This window comes from Archocentrus centrarchus, chromosome 7, assembly GCF_007364275.1.
Source record: "Archocentrus centrarchus isolate MPI-CPG fArcCen1 chromosome 7, fArcCen1, whole genome shotgun sequence".
Classification (NCBI taxonomy): Eukaryota; Metazoa; Chordata; class Actinopteri; order Cichliformes; family Cichlidae; genus Archocentrus; species Archocentrus centrarchus.
Genome location: NC_044352.1, coordinates 9237672 through 9256676, shown reverse-complemented (window position 1 = coordinate 9256676; position 19005 = coordinate 9237672). Strand labels below are relative to the sequence as shown.

The following is a 19005-nucleotide window of genomic DNA, read 5'->3' as shown; positions in this document are numbered from 1 at the left end:
TATATATAGTGAAGAATATTTAGATTAGTACATACATACTCACTAGATACTATTAGGCACACCTTGCTAGTACTGGGTTTGACCTGCTTTTGCCTTCAGAACTGCCTTAATTCGTCATTGCATAGATTCATAAAGGTGCTAGAAACAACCCTCAGAGATTTTGGTTCATATTGACATGATAGCATCACACAGTTGCTGCAGATTTGTCTGCTGCACATCCACGATGTGAATTTAATCACATCCCAAAGGTGTTCTATTGAATTGAGGTCTGAAAAGGAAACCAGTTGGAGATAATCTGAGCTTTGTGATACATTGTCCTGCTGAAAGTAGCCAGATGGGTACACTGTGGTGTTGAAATGATACGATGGGGCCCCAAAGTGTGACAAGAAAATATCCCTGAACTGTTGATACAAGGCAGGACAGATCCATTCTTTCATGTTGTTTATGCCAAATGCAGACCCTACCATCTGAATGTCACATCAGAAATTAACTAATCGGACCAGGAAATGCCTTTACAGTCTTCTGTTGTCCAATTTTGGTGAGCCCATGTGATTGGTAGCCTCAGTTCCCTTTTCTTAGCTGGCAGGAGTGGCATCCGGTGTGGTCTTCTGCTGCCATGGCCAATCTGCTTCAAGGTTCAAAGTGTTGTGCATTCAGAGATGCTCTTCTGCATACCTTGGATGCAACAAGTTTTTATTTGACATACTGTTGCCTTCCTATCAGTTTTAAACAGTCTGGTCATTCTCCTCTGAACTCTAGCATCAACAAGGCATTTTCACTGAGAGAACTGCTGCTCATCTGATATTTTCTCTTTTTCAGACCATTTACTGTAAACCCAAGAGATGGTTGTGTGTGATAATCCCAACTGATCAGGAGCTTCTGAAATACTCAAGACCAGCCCATCTAGTACCAACAACCACGCTGCATTCAAAGTCACTTAAATCACATTTATTCCCCATTCTGATGCTTGATTTGAACATCAGCAGATCATCTTAAACATATCTGTATGTCTAAATGCACTGAGCTGCTGCCATGTGATTATTTAGCCTTGTTAAGGGGTACTGGAATAGGCACACCTAACGAAGTATCCAGTGAGTGAAGAGTGCTCCTGAAAGGTGAACTAAAAACTCGTGCATGCCTGTAGTGCTACAATCCTGATAGCTAGGCAGTTATATGGGAATTAACAGCAGCACTAAACTGTTGCCCATTCATTAACTGGGTCACCCCGGGAATTTCTTGGAGGACAGTTGATCTTTGGTGTACCTGTCACAGTTTTCCCCTTTCACCTGTTTACCTGCCGTTGTTGTTGAGGAGAGGGCCGGAGTTTTGACAGAGGAACAAGTATTGACCTAGCGAAGGCGGGGCCAAAGAAGATAAAACAAGGAATTTCCTGGTGAGCTACGACAACACAGGAAGGTAAAGTTTTCTCTGGTAATAATGTGGCACTTTAAATTTAGAAATACCACATGGGTCAGACAAACTACTCACCACTTAACGGAAGCGGTTTTCTTCCTCTGTGTTTACGTATCATCTGAAACCGTTGCAATTAAAGTAAATTTGAGCTAGCGTTAGCTTCAACCTGTGGATAGCACATGTTAGCAAGCTCGCTAACGTTATGTGACTGATGTTTAACAAACTAAGAAGCTAAAATAAAAGCCTGAGCGCTGTCTGAAAGGTTAGCTGCGGTGTTCTTGTGGAATATTTAACACCGTTTGCTTCTAAAGAGCCTGAAAGTTGCGGTGAGGCGGCTGACTGACAAAAAGAGGAAGCGCGTGTTTTGGCAACCAGAACAACTCAACCGGGTGGAGTCTTTTCCCCCGAGCCCTTTCCCAGAGCTTCACCATGCTAGATGTGGTCAACCTAGCTAGCACGATAAGGCTTTGGTGAATCTGTTATGAGAGGAAGCGCGTTTTTCGGCAACCAGAAGAAAGCCTGGAGGAGTCATTTTATTTTTTTTCTCCGTAAGGCATGCCTGTGATTGAAACTGTGATGCCTACATGCTTTTGAGATATCTGCACCAACAAAGTGTTGTGTTTGCAATGTAATATCTGTTTTGAACTTCTTTAATCTTGCCCCTGACAAATACCCCTGCAAATTATAATATTTTTAAAAAGACCAAAAATTATGTGGTTCAACTTTTGGACATATATATATAATTGCTGTGAAATTTTAGCTTCATATATTAAGTACTTTTTATAGATATTTATTTGTTTGTTTTTTAAAGGCTTATCCACCCACTTTCAGGCCTTTTTAAAAAAGAATTTTTGTCATACATTGAAATCTGAGTTAGTGTTTGAACTCAAATACCTCAAAAACTATTAAATATAAATACTTGAAAATTTTATGGGACTTTCTTACCATAAAAATGAATCAGGGTCTGTAATGTGTGACAGAGCTATCAAAAAATGTCTTAGCTAGTTAAAATACAGAAAAAGTCACATATTTAAGCACACACTAATTTAAAAAAGTAGTCACATTCTAAATGGTATATAGTTGAATTTCACAATAATGCAAAAATAAAACATGTAGACTACTTTTAGACACGCAATCCTAAGTCACAAAAATGAAGAAAATACTATTTTTCATTCAGCTTATATGTATAAAAATGTAAATCCCGGCTCCCGAGTGGCTCCTCAGATTTTATTTAAAAAAAAAAAAGTTCGTATATGCCTGTGGAGATTGTGGAGCCTGCTCGATATGAAGTTTTAACTTTGCAGTCTACACTCTGCCCATCTATCACATTAGAATGTGTCCAAACTTTACTATGTTTTCTGTCACTCATTTTCCTCACAGTTGACGCGTGTAGCCTCTGTAAAGTGTAACTTCCTGTAGCTCTTTCCTGTCTCTAAGCCAGTGGTTCTCAAATCCAGGCCTCGTGGCCCAGTGTCCTGCAGGTTTTAGATGTGTCTCTGCTTCAACACACCTGAGTCAAATATAGAAGTCATTAGCAGGACTCTGGAGAACTTGACTACATACTGAGAAGGTAATTCAGCCATTTGATTCAGGTGTGTTGGATCAGGAACACATCAAAAACCTGCAGGACACTGGGCCATGAGGCCTGGATTTGAGAACCACTGCTCTAAGCGAATTTTACATGAGCCTCTCCCTCTCTGGGGTGTGTCCGTGGCCCCTCCCACAGCTGCCACCTATCTTAACCAATCACATGACGCTTCCACAAAAAAAAAGGAGAAACGGCTCACAATCTCTTTCAGGAGTCGGCTCCCATTGTTCACTTCAAAGAGCCGGCTCTTAGTGCCAGATCATTCGTGACCTACCCATCCCCATGCCATACTGTAGAAAGAGAAAATAGCCAGCAGTGCTCCCGGTGAAAATGCCTTGTGGATATTAGAGGTCAGAGAAGAATGGTCAGACCGCTTTGAGCTGATAAGAAGGTGACAGTAACTCAAATAACCACTTGGCATGCAGAGGAGCATCTCTGAATTAGGGCTGGGCAATATGGACCAAAAATAATATCTCAATATTTTTTTGTTGAATGGTGATATATGATATATATCTCGATATTTTTTTTCTTCCATCCATCCATCCATTCGCTCATCCTGTCCAGGGTCGCGGGGGGGCTGGAGCCTATCCCAGCTGTCATAGGGCGAGAGGCAGGGTACACCCTAAACAGGTCGCCAGCCTGTTGCAGGGCCAACACAGAGAGAGAAACAACCTTTCACACTCACGCTCTCATTCATACCTATGGGCAATTTAGTGTAGCCAATTAACCTAACCCCAGTAAGTGACGCCTCCCAGTAATGTGGGAGGAAACCGGAGTACCCGGAGGAAACCCACGCAAGCACGGGGAGAACATGCACCCAGGCCTTCCAGATGGTATTCTAACTGTGAGGCAGCACTGCTAACCACTGTCAAAGCTACATGTCCCAAATGTCACACAGGCACTTTTATTTACATTCAGCTGTGGATGTACAGGAGAAATTGCTCAAAAATCAACTATTGTCATATTAAAAAAATAATGCTCCTTATATAAATTAATGCTCTTTTCCTCCATAACAAAAGACTCACAGCGGTGCTATTAAAATGTAAACAGAAAAGATACAGAGCAAAAATAGCAAAAGGCTGACTTATTCTTTAAAAAGCCAGTCTGGTTGAGTGCTTCCTCCTGTGTGTACTCCTGTACATATAAATAACAAAACATGTAAACAGACTGAATATATGCGTTGACATATCACAGCAACAGGCCCACCCGTTCAATGCGGTGTATACACGTCCATATGGCTGCATCACACACGTAAAAGACCCACTTCCGCTATTAAGGTCACATGACTTATGGTACAACCCAACAGCCAGGTACTCCTGGGGGTCCGGGCGAAGCCAAAGCGTATGAACGGACACAGTACGAAGGCTGCATGTACACAAAACACGGCGGCAGCTGAGGATTTCAGGTTTCCAAAACTCCAAAAGTCGCAGACGTCACCGGAAAAACTAGCTAAATTTGTCACTTTTTTGAGGAAAGAAAAAAAAAGTCGCCAGTGGGATTTGAAAAGGTGCTAAATCTAGCTACAAAGTCGCTAGTTTAGCAACACTGACATGCCTTCACTTCCTGCATGATTTACTCGTGAAGCGGTGAGCGAGAGAGGCAGGGCAGTGTGAAGTAGGGCTGCAACTAACGACTATTTTGATAGTCGATTAGTTATCGACTATTGAAACGATTAGTCGACTAATCGGATTATGAATCACATAATTATGAAATGACACTTATTTAGCTATCAGCTTTTACATTTAGCATAAGGTTATTTAAAATGTGGTAGTAAACACACGGAAGTTGGATACTTCATTCAAAAATTTTAATCAGGTTTGCTGCTGATATAAATTTAAAGGTCCATTTTTCCAACCATAAAAAAATATATAGTACTTTCTCGTCCCTGTAAAACAAAGTTGGCACAGTTTCACCAGTAGCCCCCATGACTAAACATGCGGCTGAATGCTAGCGGGTTTTTAATTCTGACGTCATTTCCGTGTCCAAATGCTCCTAAATAAACAGCAATGGCATAAACAATGACTGTTCACTAGTAAATATGATTGTAACATACCTTATCAACTGCAGCCATTTCCGCTTCTCTTTCTCATCGGTAAAATGACAGCTGAGTGTTTTTTTTTTTTTTCGTGTCAGATCGGTTATAACAACTAGGGACACAGCATTGCGGCATATTGATCACGTGACAGTTTGGACCCAGAAATGGAATTCTACGTAATCACTTAGGATTGCCCATGTGTGAAGCTCGCCAGAGATAGACGGACAGGAAGACGTCTCACTCCATTTGGGGAAAAAAAAAAAAACGGATCCAAGGTTTGGGACAATTTCACACTCACTCACTCCGTTTTTTTAAACGGAGTAAGTAAGCACGCCCTGACCGTCTAAGCACGCCCTGTTCTTTCACCGCCGCTGAACATGCCGCTGAATGCTATTGCGCATGTGTGAAGCTCGCCAGAGATAGACGGACAGGAAGATATCTCACTCCGTTAAAAAATCACCAATAATAAATAGCAACTGTTATCGACAATTAAATTCGTCATCAACTATTTTTATTGTTGATTATTGTCGATAATGTTGACTAATCATTGCAGCCCTAGTGTGAAGTTGTGCAGACAAACTGGGAGAAGAGAAAAGTGAACTGGTGGATCTACAAGTATGATTGTAACGCAACATAGACTATATCGATATAAACGATATTGTCTCATCTTATGTCACGTATGAAAATATACCGATATTTTTTAAAAACTCGATATATCGCCCAGCCCTACTCTGAATGTGCAATACGCTGAACTTTGAAGCAGATAGGCTACAGTAGCAGAAGACTACACCAGGTGCCACTAATGCTAAGAAAAAGAACTAATGGTACAGTTTGTACAGGTTCACCAAAATTGGACAGTAGATTGGAAAAAATTTCCTGATCCAATGAGTCTCCGTTTCTGCTGCAGCATTCTCGAATGGTAAGGTCCGAATTTGGGGTAAACAACATGAAAGAATGGATCCATCCTGCCGTGTGTCAGTGGCTCAGGCTGGTGGTGTGGGAGATATGTTCATGGCACATTTTGCGTGCCTTAGTACCAACTGAGCATCATTTAAATGCCACAGTCTAATTCCGTATTGCCGCTGATCATGTCCATCACTCTATGGCCACACTGCACTGATCTCTGATGGCTGCAGGATAACGTGCTGTGCCACAAAGCTCAAATCATCTCAAACCGGTTTCTTGAACATAACAATGAGTTCACTATACTCAAATGGCCTCCACTGTCACCGGATCTCAATCCAACAGATCACCTCTAGGATGTGGTGTAATGGGAGATTTGCATTGTGAATATGCAGCTGTGAAATCTGCACCAATTGCATGAAACTGTTATGTCAGTATGGACTAAAATCTCTGAGGAATGTTTCCAATACCTTATTGAATCTATGCCATGAAGAATTAAGGCAAATGGGGGCCCAACCATGTACTAACAAGTTATAACTAATAAAGTGACCAGCAAATGTATTTTGTAAATGGCTGGTTAATAAACTGTGAAAATTCTTAGGAAGTACTTTTTACAGCTAAAAGAAAAGGGGATATTTGGAGATATCTTTTTTTTTTAATAGATTAATGTGTATTGCTTTTGTAATGGTCTTTATCTCTTAAGATCAGATTAGGCTGGATAGGGGCTTTGAGCCAGGGCCTGAAATTCATACATCAAAAGGGGTGGAATTCCCCCATTCCTCCCATGGGGTGGTGGTGATGGGGGATTCTACACTTAGGAGGGGATCAGAGCCAGTTCTAGAAATAATAGGTGATTAACTTGAATAAGACAGAGTCCAGAGGTTACAAAAGCCAACTAATAAGCTGAAGGTTACTGGTCTGAGTCACTTTTGAAATACTGGCATCTCTGTGATGACCCTACCAAAAGCACTTTTTACAAATGCTGCTATAATCAGTGATCTTACTGTACTTCCACTAAAATGAAATTAATGAGCATCCACTAAAATGTCTCACAATCCAGTTTATGTTTTACTAAAAGTGTATCTTCAAAGGGGAAAATAGTGTTAATAATTTTTACACAATATTATGCTGTTATCACTAAAAATTCAACACCATAATTGAAAAGTTAATACTCCTTTCAGTGTCCTGCAACCAGTCAAAAAAAAATGCAAATGTGGGAAAAGGTCATTTTAACAGAAGTGACACCTCCGTAACCTGTATGTTAAACGTGTTGGCTTAAGCAAGGAAGTGCGAAAGAGCATCACAACACATTAAACTAGCACAAAAGCTAGTACAGCTGGTCAACTAGAACCACATAGGAATTTAGATTTCATGATAAAGGATTTAAAAAAAACATAAATGACATGCGGTCTCATTTACCCAAGTTAAAGCAGATAATATGTTTGACTGTGTGTGCACTCTACCAGTTGCCTTTCCCTCAGTTGCACACCTGGCACAGAGTATGCTTTATTTGGACTGTATCTTCACCTTAATAATGTTATTACCTGTCTATAATTTATAACATTTATAATGTTATAAATTACCTGTCTAAAACTGACTGGGCTGAAAATTACTAGATTAAAGTAATTGTGTGGGGGATTTTCCTGCATTGTAAGTGTTAGCTTTGTGTGAATCTGTTAAATTATGCCAAATACCCACAATCCTGCACTGATGGCCATGATGAACTAAATTGAGTTTGAAATCCCTACTTCTTTTTATATCTATGAAATAAATAGCTGACATGGCAGAAGGGTTGTTCCATTAAAAAAAATATCAGTGCCTCCCTCCTGACCCCATCAGCTGATTAATTTTGTAAATTAATTAAAGCATATTTAATGGAAAACAAATTTATTTCAGGGTTACATGCCCCGTATCACATAGGGGAGGGTTGAAGTCTTGCACTTTATTTGCATTTTTCTGGCATTTCTGAACCCTTACAGGTTCTTAAGTACAGGAGATAGACACATTAATCTTTTAGTGCTGAAAAACGCATTCAGCGCTGTTAAAAACTGCAACCAAACCAATTTCACACCCACTCCGTGTGTTACAATCTAAAGCCAAAATCTTGTTTTGTCCAGCACTATAGCCAACTTTGTGCGTCAGTATCACAGGATATATCATTGTTTCAGTAGCAAAACTGAACCAGTTTAATGTCTCTGACGTGAAGTATTATAAACAAGCATTGGTAGCCTGGGCGTTTTGTCCATTTTCTGATAAAGGGGTTGAGGGTATCTCAGGAACTTGTTAATGAGTGAGGGGAGAGTGGAACAAGAGACTGACAGACAGATTGGTGAATGTGAAAGTGAACCTGTCAGTCTACCCACCTGTGGCCACAAGCTGTGGGTAGTGACCAAAAGAATGAGATCGGAGATACAAGAAGCAGAAACAAGCTTCTTCCAAAGGGTATCTGAACTCACCCTGTGAGATGGGGTGAGGAGCTTGGTTATTCGTAGAGCCGCTTGTCCTCCACATCAAAAGAAGCCAGCTGAAGTGCCAGGATGTGTCCTGAACACCTCCTAGGTGAGGTGTTGAATAAAATGTGTTTTTCAGCCCTGGAAATTTCATGTGGGTATCTAAGCTAAGTAAGACGTTATGAGGACTCAAAGATGCTGGAAAAAAGAAATTGAATGATAGTAAAGATTTCGACCCACCCCCTATTTAGCCTACTTTGTGGCCCTGTATCTCAGAAAATGTTAATAGTATAAAGCAAATTTTTTTTGCATACTGTCATTAAATATACAAGTTACTGCACAAAAGAAAAACCAGCTGATTCTAACAGGGCCAGGTGGGACTTCTTTCATATTTGATTGGTTTTATAGAATGGCCCACAATAAAAGTATTATTTAATGAAGTAACTTCCTTATAGCCACAAATCAGCTCAAGAGCTCGATGTTATTGTCTGTATGAAAGATACAGAAAGAAAAACTCAGTACTGGGTGAAAGCTGTAGTCACTGCACAGTCACTGCTGTAATGTAAAACTTTTTGAAGCCTTTGCATAAGCAGAATTCTTTGTTGTTGATGGCATATTCATTTGAAAACAAGAAATACATTAGTTATCCCAAACGTTGGGAAATTCCTGTGTTAATGTCAGCCAAAACATTAAACGAAACTTATAGTAAAACAACATGCAGTAAACTAGCTCAATAAAATAAAAAGAACATGACAAGGCAAAATAGCTCACATATGTAAAAATCAGCTAAAAGGAAAGAGCTTGATTAATTTAAAAAAATGCTATATTATATAATAAAGGTGCTAAATAAATGAAAACCTAAATAAAATAGTAAAACACAATGTAAAAAGACTAGAACATAAGCTGAGTGTTACCAGATTAGCCACCACTATACCACGTTTCTGCTTACTAACATCCTGTCAGAAGCTCGAACTCTAGAGCCACTGTAGGGTTAAAGGTTTTTGAAACACCTGTTTTTGTTTACAATCCCTTTTATTTTTGTAGATGAATGTGGGCGTTGCTCACAGCGAGGTGAACCCCAACACACGGGTGATGAACAGCAGAGGGATATGGCTCACCTATCTGCTGCTGACCGTCGTGTTGCACGTCATCCTGCTCAGCATCCCTTTCTTCACCGTGCCGCTCGTCTGGACGCTTACCAATGTCATCCACAATCTGGTCAGTAAAAAATTCAACCTGAACTACTGTGCTGAGTAGATAGTAACCCTTTCATGCAGGACTTTTTAAAAAAAAACCCCAAAAAACAAAAACAAGAAGCACTGCAAGATTGCAAACCTCCTCCAAGGCAGCTTACTCTCTGGGCAGTATTTACTTTTAAGGAAATAGTATTGTATTTTGTATATATTCATTTTGTTTTCTTTGTCCTTTTTTAAAAACATACTTAAAGAAGTGTGTAATGCAGGTAAATCATTCTATTTCTCTTGACAATGCTTTCTTTTAAGATATAATGCATTTTGGGGTCAGCTTGAAAGAAAGGCAGAATTTTTTTGCATTTTTGGCCACAGCGGCTTTTTATTGGCAGTGGAGGGAGACAGGAAATGGGGGAAAGATACAGGGGAAGACACGCAGGCAAATTGGCGACAGGCCGGGACTCGAACCCGCGCTGCCCGCACCACAACGCGGCATATGTATGTGGTCGCTGGCTTCACCACTAAGCCACCCAGGCACCCAGAAAGGCAAAACTTTGACTGGTACTGTACGTCTAGTTTTAATTTTTATCTTGGTTAAGTAAAATGTTTTTTTCACACTTTATTTTAGTTATTAGTCTTGTTTTTTGTTAGCTATAACAACGTAAATGTGTCCAAACCCAAGCACCGTATGATGCACACCCACAAAAATACCCAGGAACTGATAAACAGCACGTGGCAGGTATAGATAGAGATAATATCAGATCTGTATCAAATCTATATACAGTACCAGTAAAAAGTTTGGACAAGCTTTTGACTGGTACTGTATATTTAATCAGCTCTAAGTTTTAGCTGTGACTTATACTGGCTTTTTTTATTGTGTGTGTTGCACCACAACATGATATCACAGATATAATAGATAGATATCGGGTTGCATATGTACATATTGCATGCTGAAAAAAGGCTTCGTCCGTATTACCTCTGGATGTGTATGAGTAAATGAAGTATCAGTTTATCTGTATTCTGTTGAACCTAAGAAGATGAAAAGAAACTGAAATTGCTGTGACTTTTTCATTTGCATTTAATCTGCAGATCAGTACACAGCACTTGCTTTCCACACCCCCATTTAGTAGAAGGTACTGTTGTCCAGAGTTGATAAGAAATCCAGGGCTTTTCTGTGAAGTACCTTGATGTTGGGTTTTCATTACAATGGTCAACAGTTTTTTCAGAAGTTGTCTGTCTCAGTGATAAAAAAAAAAAAAATTACTTTGATGTGCTAAATCCAAATATTGTATGATTAAAATAGCCGATTGGCTAGCATTTTCAAGATATTTAATTTTTTTACATTTTCACTAGCTGGGTCCATAATTTGTTGGACAAAGACACAGTTTTTGTAGTTTTGCCCAGTACACCACCACAGTGAATTTTAAAGTCAAACAATCAAGATGTAATTGAAGTGCAGACGTTAATTCAAGGGGGTTTTACAGAATTATTGCATTAACTGTTTAGGAATTGCAGCCATTTTTATATATAGTCCCAGATTTTCATAAGTTGTGCATAATGCTCTTATGTGTTAGTGCTGGGAAAAGTATTTTATTACTTGCATGTTTGTGCATTCAGAGTGCCTTGCAGGTATATGAGTTAATTTTATGCCATCACTTTCGTTCTCCACAATGCTGTTCTTAAATGTCAGTGCTGGGAAAATTCTTTGGGTTACTCCCGGGCAGAGGTGGCAAAAGTACTGACATTCTGTACTTAAGTAGAAGTACAAGTACTTGTGTTGAAAACTACTTTGGAAAGTTGAAGTACTGGTTCAACTTCTTTACTTAAGTAAAAGTTAAAAAGTACAGGCTCTGAAATGTACATAAAGTAAGAAAGTAAAAGTAGTTCTTTGGAGGACATTTCTACCAGCTATTTTTATGTAAAGCTAACCGAACCTCATTATATGCCTTTCGCCCTATGATAGCTGGGATAGGCTGGGATAGAGGGTGACTGTGCCTTCCCCTAAACACAAACAAGAGGATACTCAGGGGTTACAGTGGGATTCAGAAGGTGGAGGAACCCTAAGATCAGCTGTAGTGGCTCTGCATGGGGAGAAGAATCACAACTTTCTATTGTGAGCTGCAGTAAATGATGTTGGTGTGCAGGCTGTGATCAGCTGACCTGCTGCTGCTGCTCTGAGGTTTGCTGCTCTGTGTGGATGAACTGAATTCACAAAGATGTAACCCAGATGTAACCTGAACTACCTCCTCCACATTGCTGCAAGTTCAGGTCTAACTATCAATCTCCTTGATTGATATTGACCCCCCCCCCGTCCAAAAAAACAAAAAAAAAACAAAAAAAACCAAAAACAAAACATTGTTTGTGGATAATTGTAGTGGTGTCTTCTCTGCAGGTGATGTACCTGTTTCTACACACAGTGAAGGGCACTCCCTTTGAAACACCAGACCAAGGCAAAGCACGTCTGCTCACACACTGGGAACAGATGGATTATGGTGTCCAGTTTACATCTTCACGCAAATTCCTTACCATCTCACCAATTGTCTTGTAAGTACATTCACTGCCAATGATAAAATGTCACAGATAGCTTACGGTTTCACTTTAATTTTGACAAGCAAGTCAGCATATAACAATCACCTGACAACTTTTAATGGGTTTTTTAAAAGATTCACCATCATTTATAAACAGTGACAGTGATAAACAGAAATGGAAATCTCAGCCCAACTATCCAGGGGCTACACCAGAAGCCCCAAGAATTATCTGTCACCCTTATTATTGGCACGAATGAGGCGGCCAGTCATAGAGATTGATGGCAAGATACACGCTGGACTGATCGTCAGTCTAACGCAGAAAGACAGACCGCTGTCCACATGTGCAATAACAATTGGGCTAACATGCACATGAGAGGAAACCGGTCTGCAAACTCCACACAGAAACACTCAAGCCCACAGCCTTGCTATCCAGTGTGCTACCGTGCCCTTCTTTCAGTGCTAAATAATATGTTCAGCTGATAAAACATTAGCATTGTTAAGACTTTGCTTTTGTGATCATCATGCTGTGCATTAGTTCTGCCATTTGTATTCTCACAGCTTTATGAAGTAAATATGGTGCTATTGCTATCCACATGCACTTCATCGTGGCTAATTCTTGACCATCTTATTTAATTGGCATACTTTTCACTAAGGAAATTCAGATTCTCACTGAAGGTTTTTATTCAAAGTACTTCAAGAAAAAATCCAGCAAACCGGTTTGGAACAGTGACTTCATCTCCTGGATCAAACCGGTCATGGTGTGACAGTAAAAATTGCACTGTAGACGGACAGTCGTTGATGTTGTTTCCACATTAATGGTCCAGTCAGACTGTCTTAGAGAGCAACAAATATCAGTCATATTATTTATCCAACAAAAACTAATTTGGTCGCTAAGTTTATACCAAACTTTTTTAAAGCAAACATTTGCTTTGCTAGAAAGTCCAAGATATCGAGACGACGTTCCAGAGGAACATCCACCACACAGTGAGGTTACACCTCTTAAAACACTTTCATTGTGGAACTGTTTTTCGAACAAGACTAGACATCAAGACAGCCAGAGAGATATTTAATGTTAATGTTCGCTGGGAAGTGTAGCACATGTTGGATCTGCAGTTAGTCTGCAGATCTGTTGTAAATGAATGGGCAGAAAGCCATGTCTTAGTCATATCTTCAATTTCAGGGACCACTGATATATACAAAAAATGCTTTTATGGAATCAAATCCAATAAAAACAGCTTTAAAAGTTTATTTTGCTCCAAAATATGGTTTAAAAAGCTTTTTTTCCCCCCTTCACAAGATAAAGTCCCATTTCACATATGTGTAGTTTCTGCTTCTGAAGCGAGTGTGAAGTTCTCCTGTGAACATGCAGTACAGTAATATCATTGGCTACTATGTTTCTAGTTTCAACTGTAAATTGTATCTTTCTAGGGCTTTTTTTGTTGTTGCATTTATAAAATAATTGTACTAAAACAACAAAATTGTTTATTTTTTAAAACATTGTTATCACCAACAGCAAAGGGTAGGCAATAAACTATTAGCACATTTAGGCCTACTTTGAAACCGAGTGGCTTCAAAGCTATGCAGCAACTTTGAGTCCTACCTGTGTTTGTGTAAATTAATTAAAATCAAAATCGCCTGCTTCAACAACAAAACATTTGGTGTTTGAAAAATGCTAAAAGTTAAAAAAAAAATCTATATGATTTCACTGCACTCAAGCATACCAGGGAGTTAGTAGTAGTGGCAGTGAAACAAATCTGTTAACGCACTGTCAAATTCTCTATTTTCTTCCGTGTTGGAAGGGAACCAGGACAAGCCATTTACATGTATTCATCCATGCTAACCACTGCTATTGAGGTTCAGTAAAATTAAGAGGAAAAGATGCCAGGTGATAAATGTAGGGAGGGAGCCCAAAGTGTGGGCAGTGATGGTAATGAAGGAAGGCCACAAGGGTCATTTACAATAAATCCATTAAAAAACACCTATCTGAAATTCTGCATTCTTATAAGGTTTAAAAAATGTAATATTATATATATATATATATATATATATATATATATATATATATATATATATATATATATATATATATATATATTTTTTTTTTTTTTTTTTTTTTTTTTTTTTTAAGTTTGCATATTTTAAAGTTTTATATGACTGGCGCCTGGGTGGCTTAGTGGTGAAGCCGCCGACCACATACATATACCACGTTGCGGTGCGGGTTCGCATCCCGGCCCGTTGCCAATTTGCCTGTGTGTCTTCCCCTGTATCTTTCCCCCATTTCCTGTCTCTCTCCACTATGATAAAAGCCGCTGTGGCCAAAAAATGCAAAAAAAAAAGTTTTATATGATTTAATTGTAGAGGTTGAACTTAAAGGATAAGATCCACTTTTATATTCCCTTTGGTTTAGATTCTGCAGGGTAGAACCCTTTGGGATTTGTTCCAAAATTAAACAGATTTTTTTCTGTTTAAATTTTCTTTTGGACTCTTAAAGAAATTACTGTTATTCTGTCCTATTAGTGAGCTTGTCTTATACCTCATCATTTGTTGGAAAGAACTTGATTTGGAGAATCAAGTTTCAGAAGATCAAAATAAACTAATGAAAACAAAAGGCAAAGCCTTAATTTGCTGCTTGTGTGGCAGAGTTCTAAGTTTATTCATAAAACACCTTTCACAGACATAAAGTCACAAAGTGCTTTATGATCAAAATAATAAAAGCTAAGAGTAATCACAATAAAAAATTGGAAATTATCTTATCTTAATCTCTTATATACATTGACTAAATATTTGGATGGGCTGCAGGACAGGAAAGATAAATAAAAATGAAAATGTAAAAAAATAAATAAATAACCACTGTTAATCTCTATATTCATCTAGTGTTTTGTCAAAGCCTCAGCGAGCCACTGGAGGTGAGCAAAAGGGCCACATACAGCTCTGGAGCTACAGGTTTGCAACCCCTGTGCTAGAGAAACAAAAAAATCTTTACTATGAATAAATAAACTGCTTTAACATTTTTCAGCCCTTCATCACACTCTTTGAATGAACACAAATACAAACGTCTGGAATTGTGGATTGCGACAACCTGATGGGACACAAAAGTCAAATATTGTTACTTACACACTGAGCCTTCTCTATATGTATAACATCTGTTTGTGTGTGTGTGTGTGAGAAAGCTGAAGCATTAATATTGACACTGATTTGCTCTCTCTTTACAGGTATATTCTTGCAAGTTTCTACACAAAATACGATCCTACACATTTCCTCATCAACACTTGCTCCCTCCTTAGTGTCCTCCTCCCAAAGCTGCCTCAATTTCATGGAGTACGGATATTTGGGATCAACAAATACTGACAGAACACTGGACTTCTACTTATACTCTTTCTGCTTGAACTGTTTTATATTTAGAGGCCAGGGAGAAGGAACTTCATGTAAATGGTCTGAATATGTACAGATTGTGTGGACTATTATGTGAAATTTGCTTGCAGCCTGATGAAAGTAAATGCACTGCTGCTGTTTCGTCAGAGTAAATGATGACATTTCTGATGTAAAGGCCAGACATGCTTGCTCTCGTCGTCAAGAAAGAGCATATTTCCAACTTCACTGTTTTCACATGTAGCTTTTCTGTCCCTCTTTGATTGTTGCCATGAATGTAAATGAATATTTTTTGGTTCATGTCCTGAATGGCACTTGTAAGTTTTCTTTTCCTTGATTTACTATGAAGGATTAACATGCAGCACACAATAATAAACACTTTGCCAAGATACACATAATCATGTAATGTTTGATTTAACCGCAGGGTTTATCCCATACAGTCTAGTAAAAAAAATAATAAAGATCATTTGTACGGAGGTGTGCAGGAGTCAAATCCTGCAAAAATGTCTGTACTGTAAATGATCAAATGCAGGTCAGCATACAAGCTCTGGGAAAATCCAGTCACTTTACATGAAGTGACCATGAGGGGGCCATGAAAGAGTTTGTAATATGGTCATATATCCAAGGGATTCTCCCCCTTCCGCACGCCCTGCGGTCATGTTTGCATTGGAGTGAGGTTTCCCTGTTTATGACGCACTATGGGGGAAGTAGTTCAAAGAAAATGCAGCAGCATGTGAATGGGATTACACTGCGAACCAGATCCTGGGAAACACATGCAAATAATGCCAGCTGTTTCAAACAAGTTGTGTAAGCGAATGTAATCATTTGCAACGGTGGCATTGGGCTGTTCCCTGCCTTCAAATGCTGCTAGGACAGATGCATAATGTAAAGAAGCCAGAGGTGGAATGCACAGGGCAACCAGGTTTAAATGTCAAAACGTCCCCAAGACATCAGATATAGCTCAGTGAAACTAGAGAGTGGGAGAGAAAGAATGAATGCAATGTTTTTGCTCTAGCTAATACTTAAAGTTGCCTGATTAAAGATAACACTATCTGGTTTGAACAGCAAATCAGGTTATCTGCTGCAGTTTTGTTTCCACTTTCAGTTTAATGTGAACTTAGTAAAACCTCGAGAAGAGGTACTAGATATCTGCCACATATTTAAACCCTTGACTCAACATTGCACCTGTAGTTTAAGTGTTTGCCCGTCATGACTGGGTTACATAGAAAAATATGTGACAGGAGATGTCGGAAGTAATGCAAAGATACGAGAAAGGTCAGACATTCTTACTTTACAGCTGAATGAGAGTTTCTTTGAAGTTGAGAAACTCTCACTCATATTTTAACAGATTTAAAGATGTCCCCCTTTAGACAGGAAGACCAACAAAAAATCAATTGGATGGTTTTTCAAAGTGAAAATACTGCTTTGCTTGTTATGCTTTGAGATAAGTGAGAAAAAGCAAAATATTCATAAAGTACATTTCAATCTGCATATTTGGCAAATGAATCACTCAGAGTTAAAACTGTTTCTGCAAGTGCCATTTGATTAAAATCAGCCCTTTGCTGTCTGTGGATTTCCCAAATGCTCATCTTCTCTTGAGACATTAGTGCATAAATAGTGCAGATAAGACTAATTGATATATGAGACAACAGGACATAAAGTCACGACACATTGTCAGCTGAGACTGAAGAAGTCACTTGGATGAGTAACCTATCCTAGCTGTCATAGGGCAAGAGGCCGGGTACACACTGGACAGGTCACCAGTCTGTGGCAGGGCTAACACAGACAGCTATTCACACTCACGGCCAATTTATAATCACCAATTAACCCAACCCCACTAAATGCACATCTTTGGACTGTGGGAGGAAGCCGGAGTACCTGGACAAAACCCACACCAAGTCCACAGAGAAAGGGTCCTGGCCAGATGATGGATTCGAACCCAGGACTTTTTTGCTCTGAGGCAACAGTGCCACCCTATTTTTTTGGCCATATTTAAGAATTTAACTTGGGACTGTGGAAATTTGTGATGGCCATTTTTACCACTTCATTTACCACAAGTCAAAATATAGTTTCAGCAATTTATCATAGTATATTCCTGTTGCTATAAGCTGCTGATGAAATGTCAGCATTTTATTAAAATATGCAGGGACTCTAAACAAATTGCAATACCAGTTTGATTTACCAGTCACTACCCCATGATCCTGATGCACACTTACCCAACATGGTGCCAATGACAAATCTAGAACAATGTTCTGTGCATTTCCACACAAAGACAAAAAGAAAAGAAAAAGAAGTGCTATCTTCTCCATAGTGTAGTGGTTTATACACATTTACCTAACAACTAAAAGATCCCTGGTTTGATCTCAGAAGGAGATGCAAATAAAAAAAAAAAATCTGCCAAATCAAACATGCAGAGCTATCTGCTGTGGCAGGTTGTGAACAAACTTTCTTCTACCAGTGCCAAAAAGTTGACAGGAACACTTCACCAAGTTGACAGCAACTATGGGAGGAGCTACTGAAAGAAATAGCAATTATTTTCAGATGCAACTCACTGCCGTGTCTTTCTTCCTGTCAGAATTATCTGATCATTAATCAGTTTTTTAACCTGTTGAAATGCAGGTTTGTTCTCAAAAGGCACCAAGACACAAGTTGGTGGAAGAGATGAATTTCATTAAAACAAGCAAAAAAAAAAAAAAAAAAAAGATTCCCACGCTAATTTAACTCACCCAAGTCATTTTTCATGACATTTTCACCAGTGCTCAATCTAGCACCGGATCCACACACTTTGCAGTCAAAAACCTGGCACCAAATCACCACCACAAAACTGCTGCAGCCAAAATCAAACCTGTCAAAATGGGTTGATTCCCAAAAGGCATCAATGCAGAACTGGTTCTGTACCAGCACTGGCATGGAGCTGGTGGAAAGGTAACCTATTGAACAGAAGTGAACAGGCTTGGGGTGAAGGTAAACTGCAGGGGAAGGCAAACCAGAGTTAATACAGTGAACTGAATCATAATGAATCCACAATGATAATCCTCACACTTATATCATACAACAGTACATACATACATAATGCCTGCATTTTTGAGACCATATTTCTTCTTTAGTTCAGCCAGCCACACAGGCTTAGAGGTTGGTCGGTGACCCCTGTTAACTCCTTGTGATAGATGACTAAAATTCAAACTTTTATTCACAGATGGCTGGCATTGGGGAATACACATTTTTCCCTTTCACTGACTGGGCTATAGGCCTGTTTGACAGAGGCTTTACCCACACATCATAGATGATTGACTTTTATGTATTAAGGAATGCAGAACTGCTGTATTGTGACATTAAATTTGCTCCTTTATACAACAAACAAGTATTGAGTACTACTTTTCCCAGCCAACAGATTGCTGCCCCTTGACCTCTTCCTCCCTGATGCCAGCTGCTGCTCATAGTGGTTCATTGAATCCCAGTATTGCAGGGTCTTTAGCTTGTACTATAAAGCTCTTTGAAATGACTATTGTTGTGAACTGGCATTAAAGAA

General features: G+C 39.1%; 1 protein-coding gene across 2 annotated transcripts; it reads left to right on the top strand.

Annotated features, from left to right (window-relative positions):
- The first annotated feature begins 1184 nt into the window (after window positions 1–1184).
- ormdl2 (ORMDL sphingolipid biosynthesis regulator 2) lies at window positions 1185–15865 on the top strand. Of its 2 annotated transcripts, XM_030733564.1 has the most exons (5): window positions 1185–1416; window positions 9434–9607; window positions 11972–12123; window positions 14982–15050; window positions 15320–15865. In XM_030733564.1, exons 2-5 carry the CDS (start codon window positions 9434–9436, stop codon window positions 15453–15455), a joined length of 531 nt encoding a protein of 176 aa, XP_030589424.1. In that variant the 5' UTR covers window positions 1185–1416; the 3' UTR covers window positions 15456–15865. The 2 variants fall into 2 exon arrangements, with proteins under 2 accessions (XP_030589424.1, XP_030589425.1); XM_030733565.1 differs by lacking the exon at window positions 14982–15050 and having other exon boundaries at window positions 1208–1416.
- The last annotated feature ends 3140 nt before the right edge of the window (window positions 15866–19005 follow it).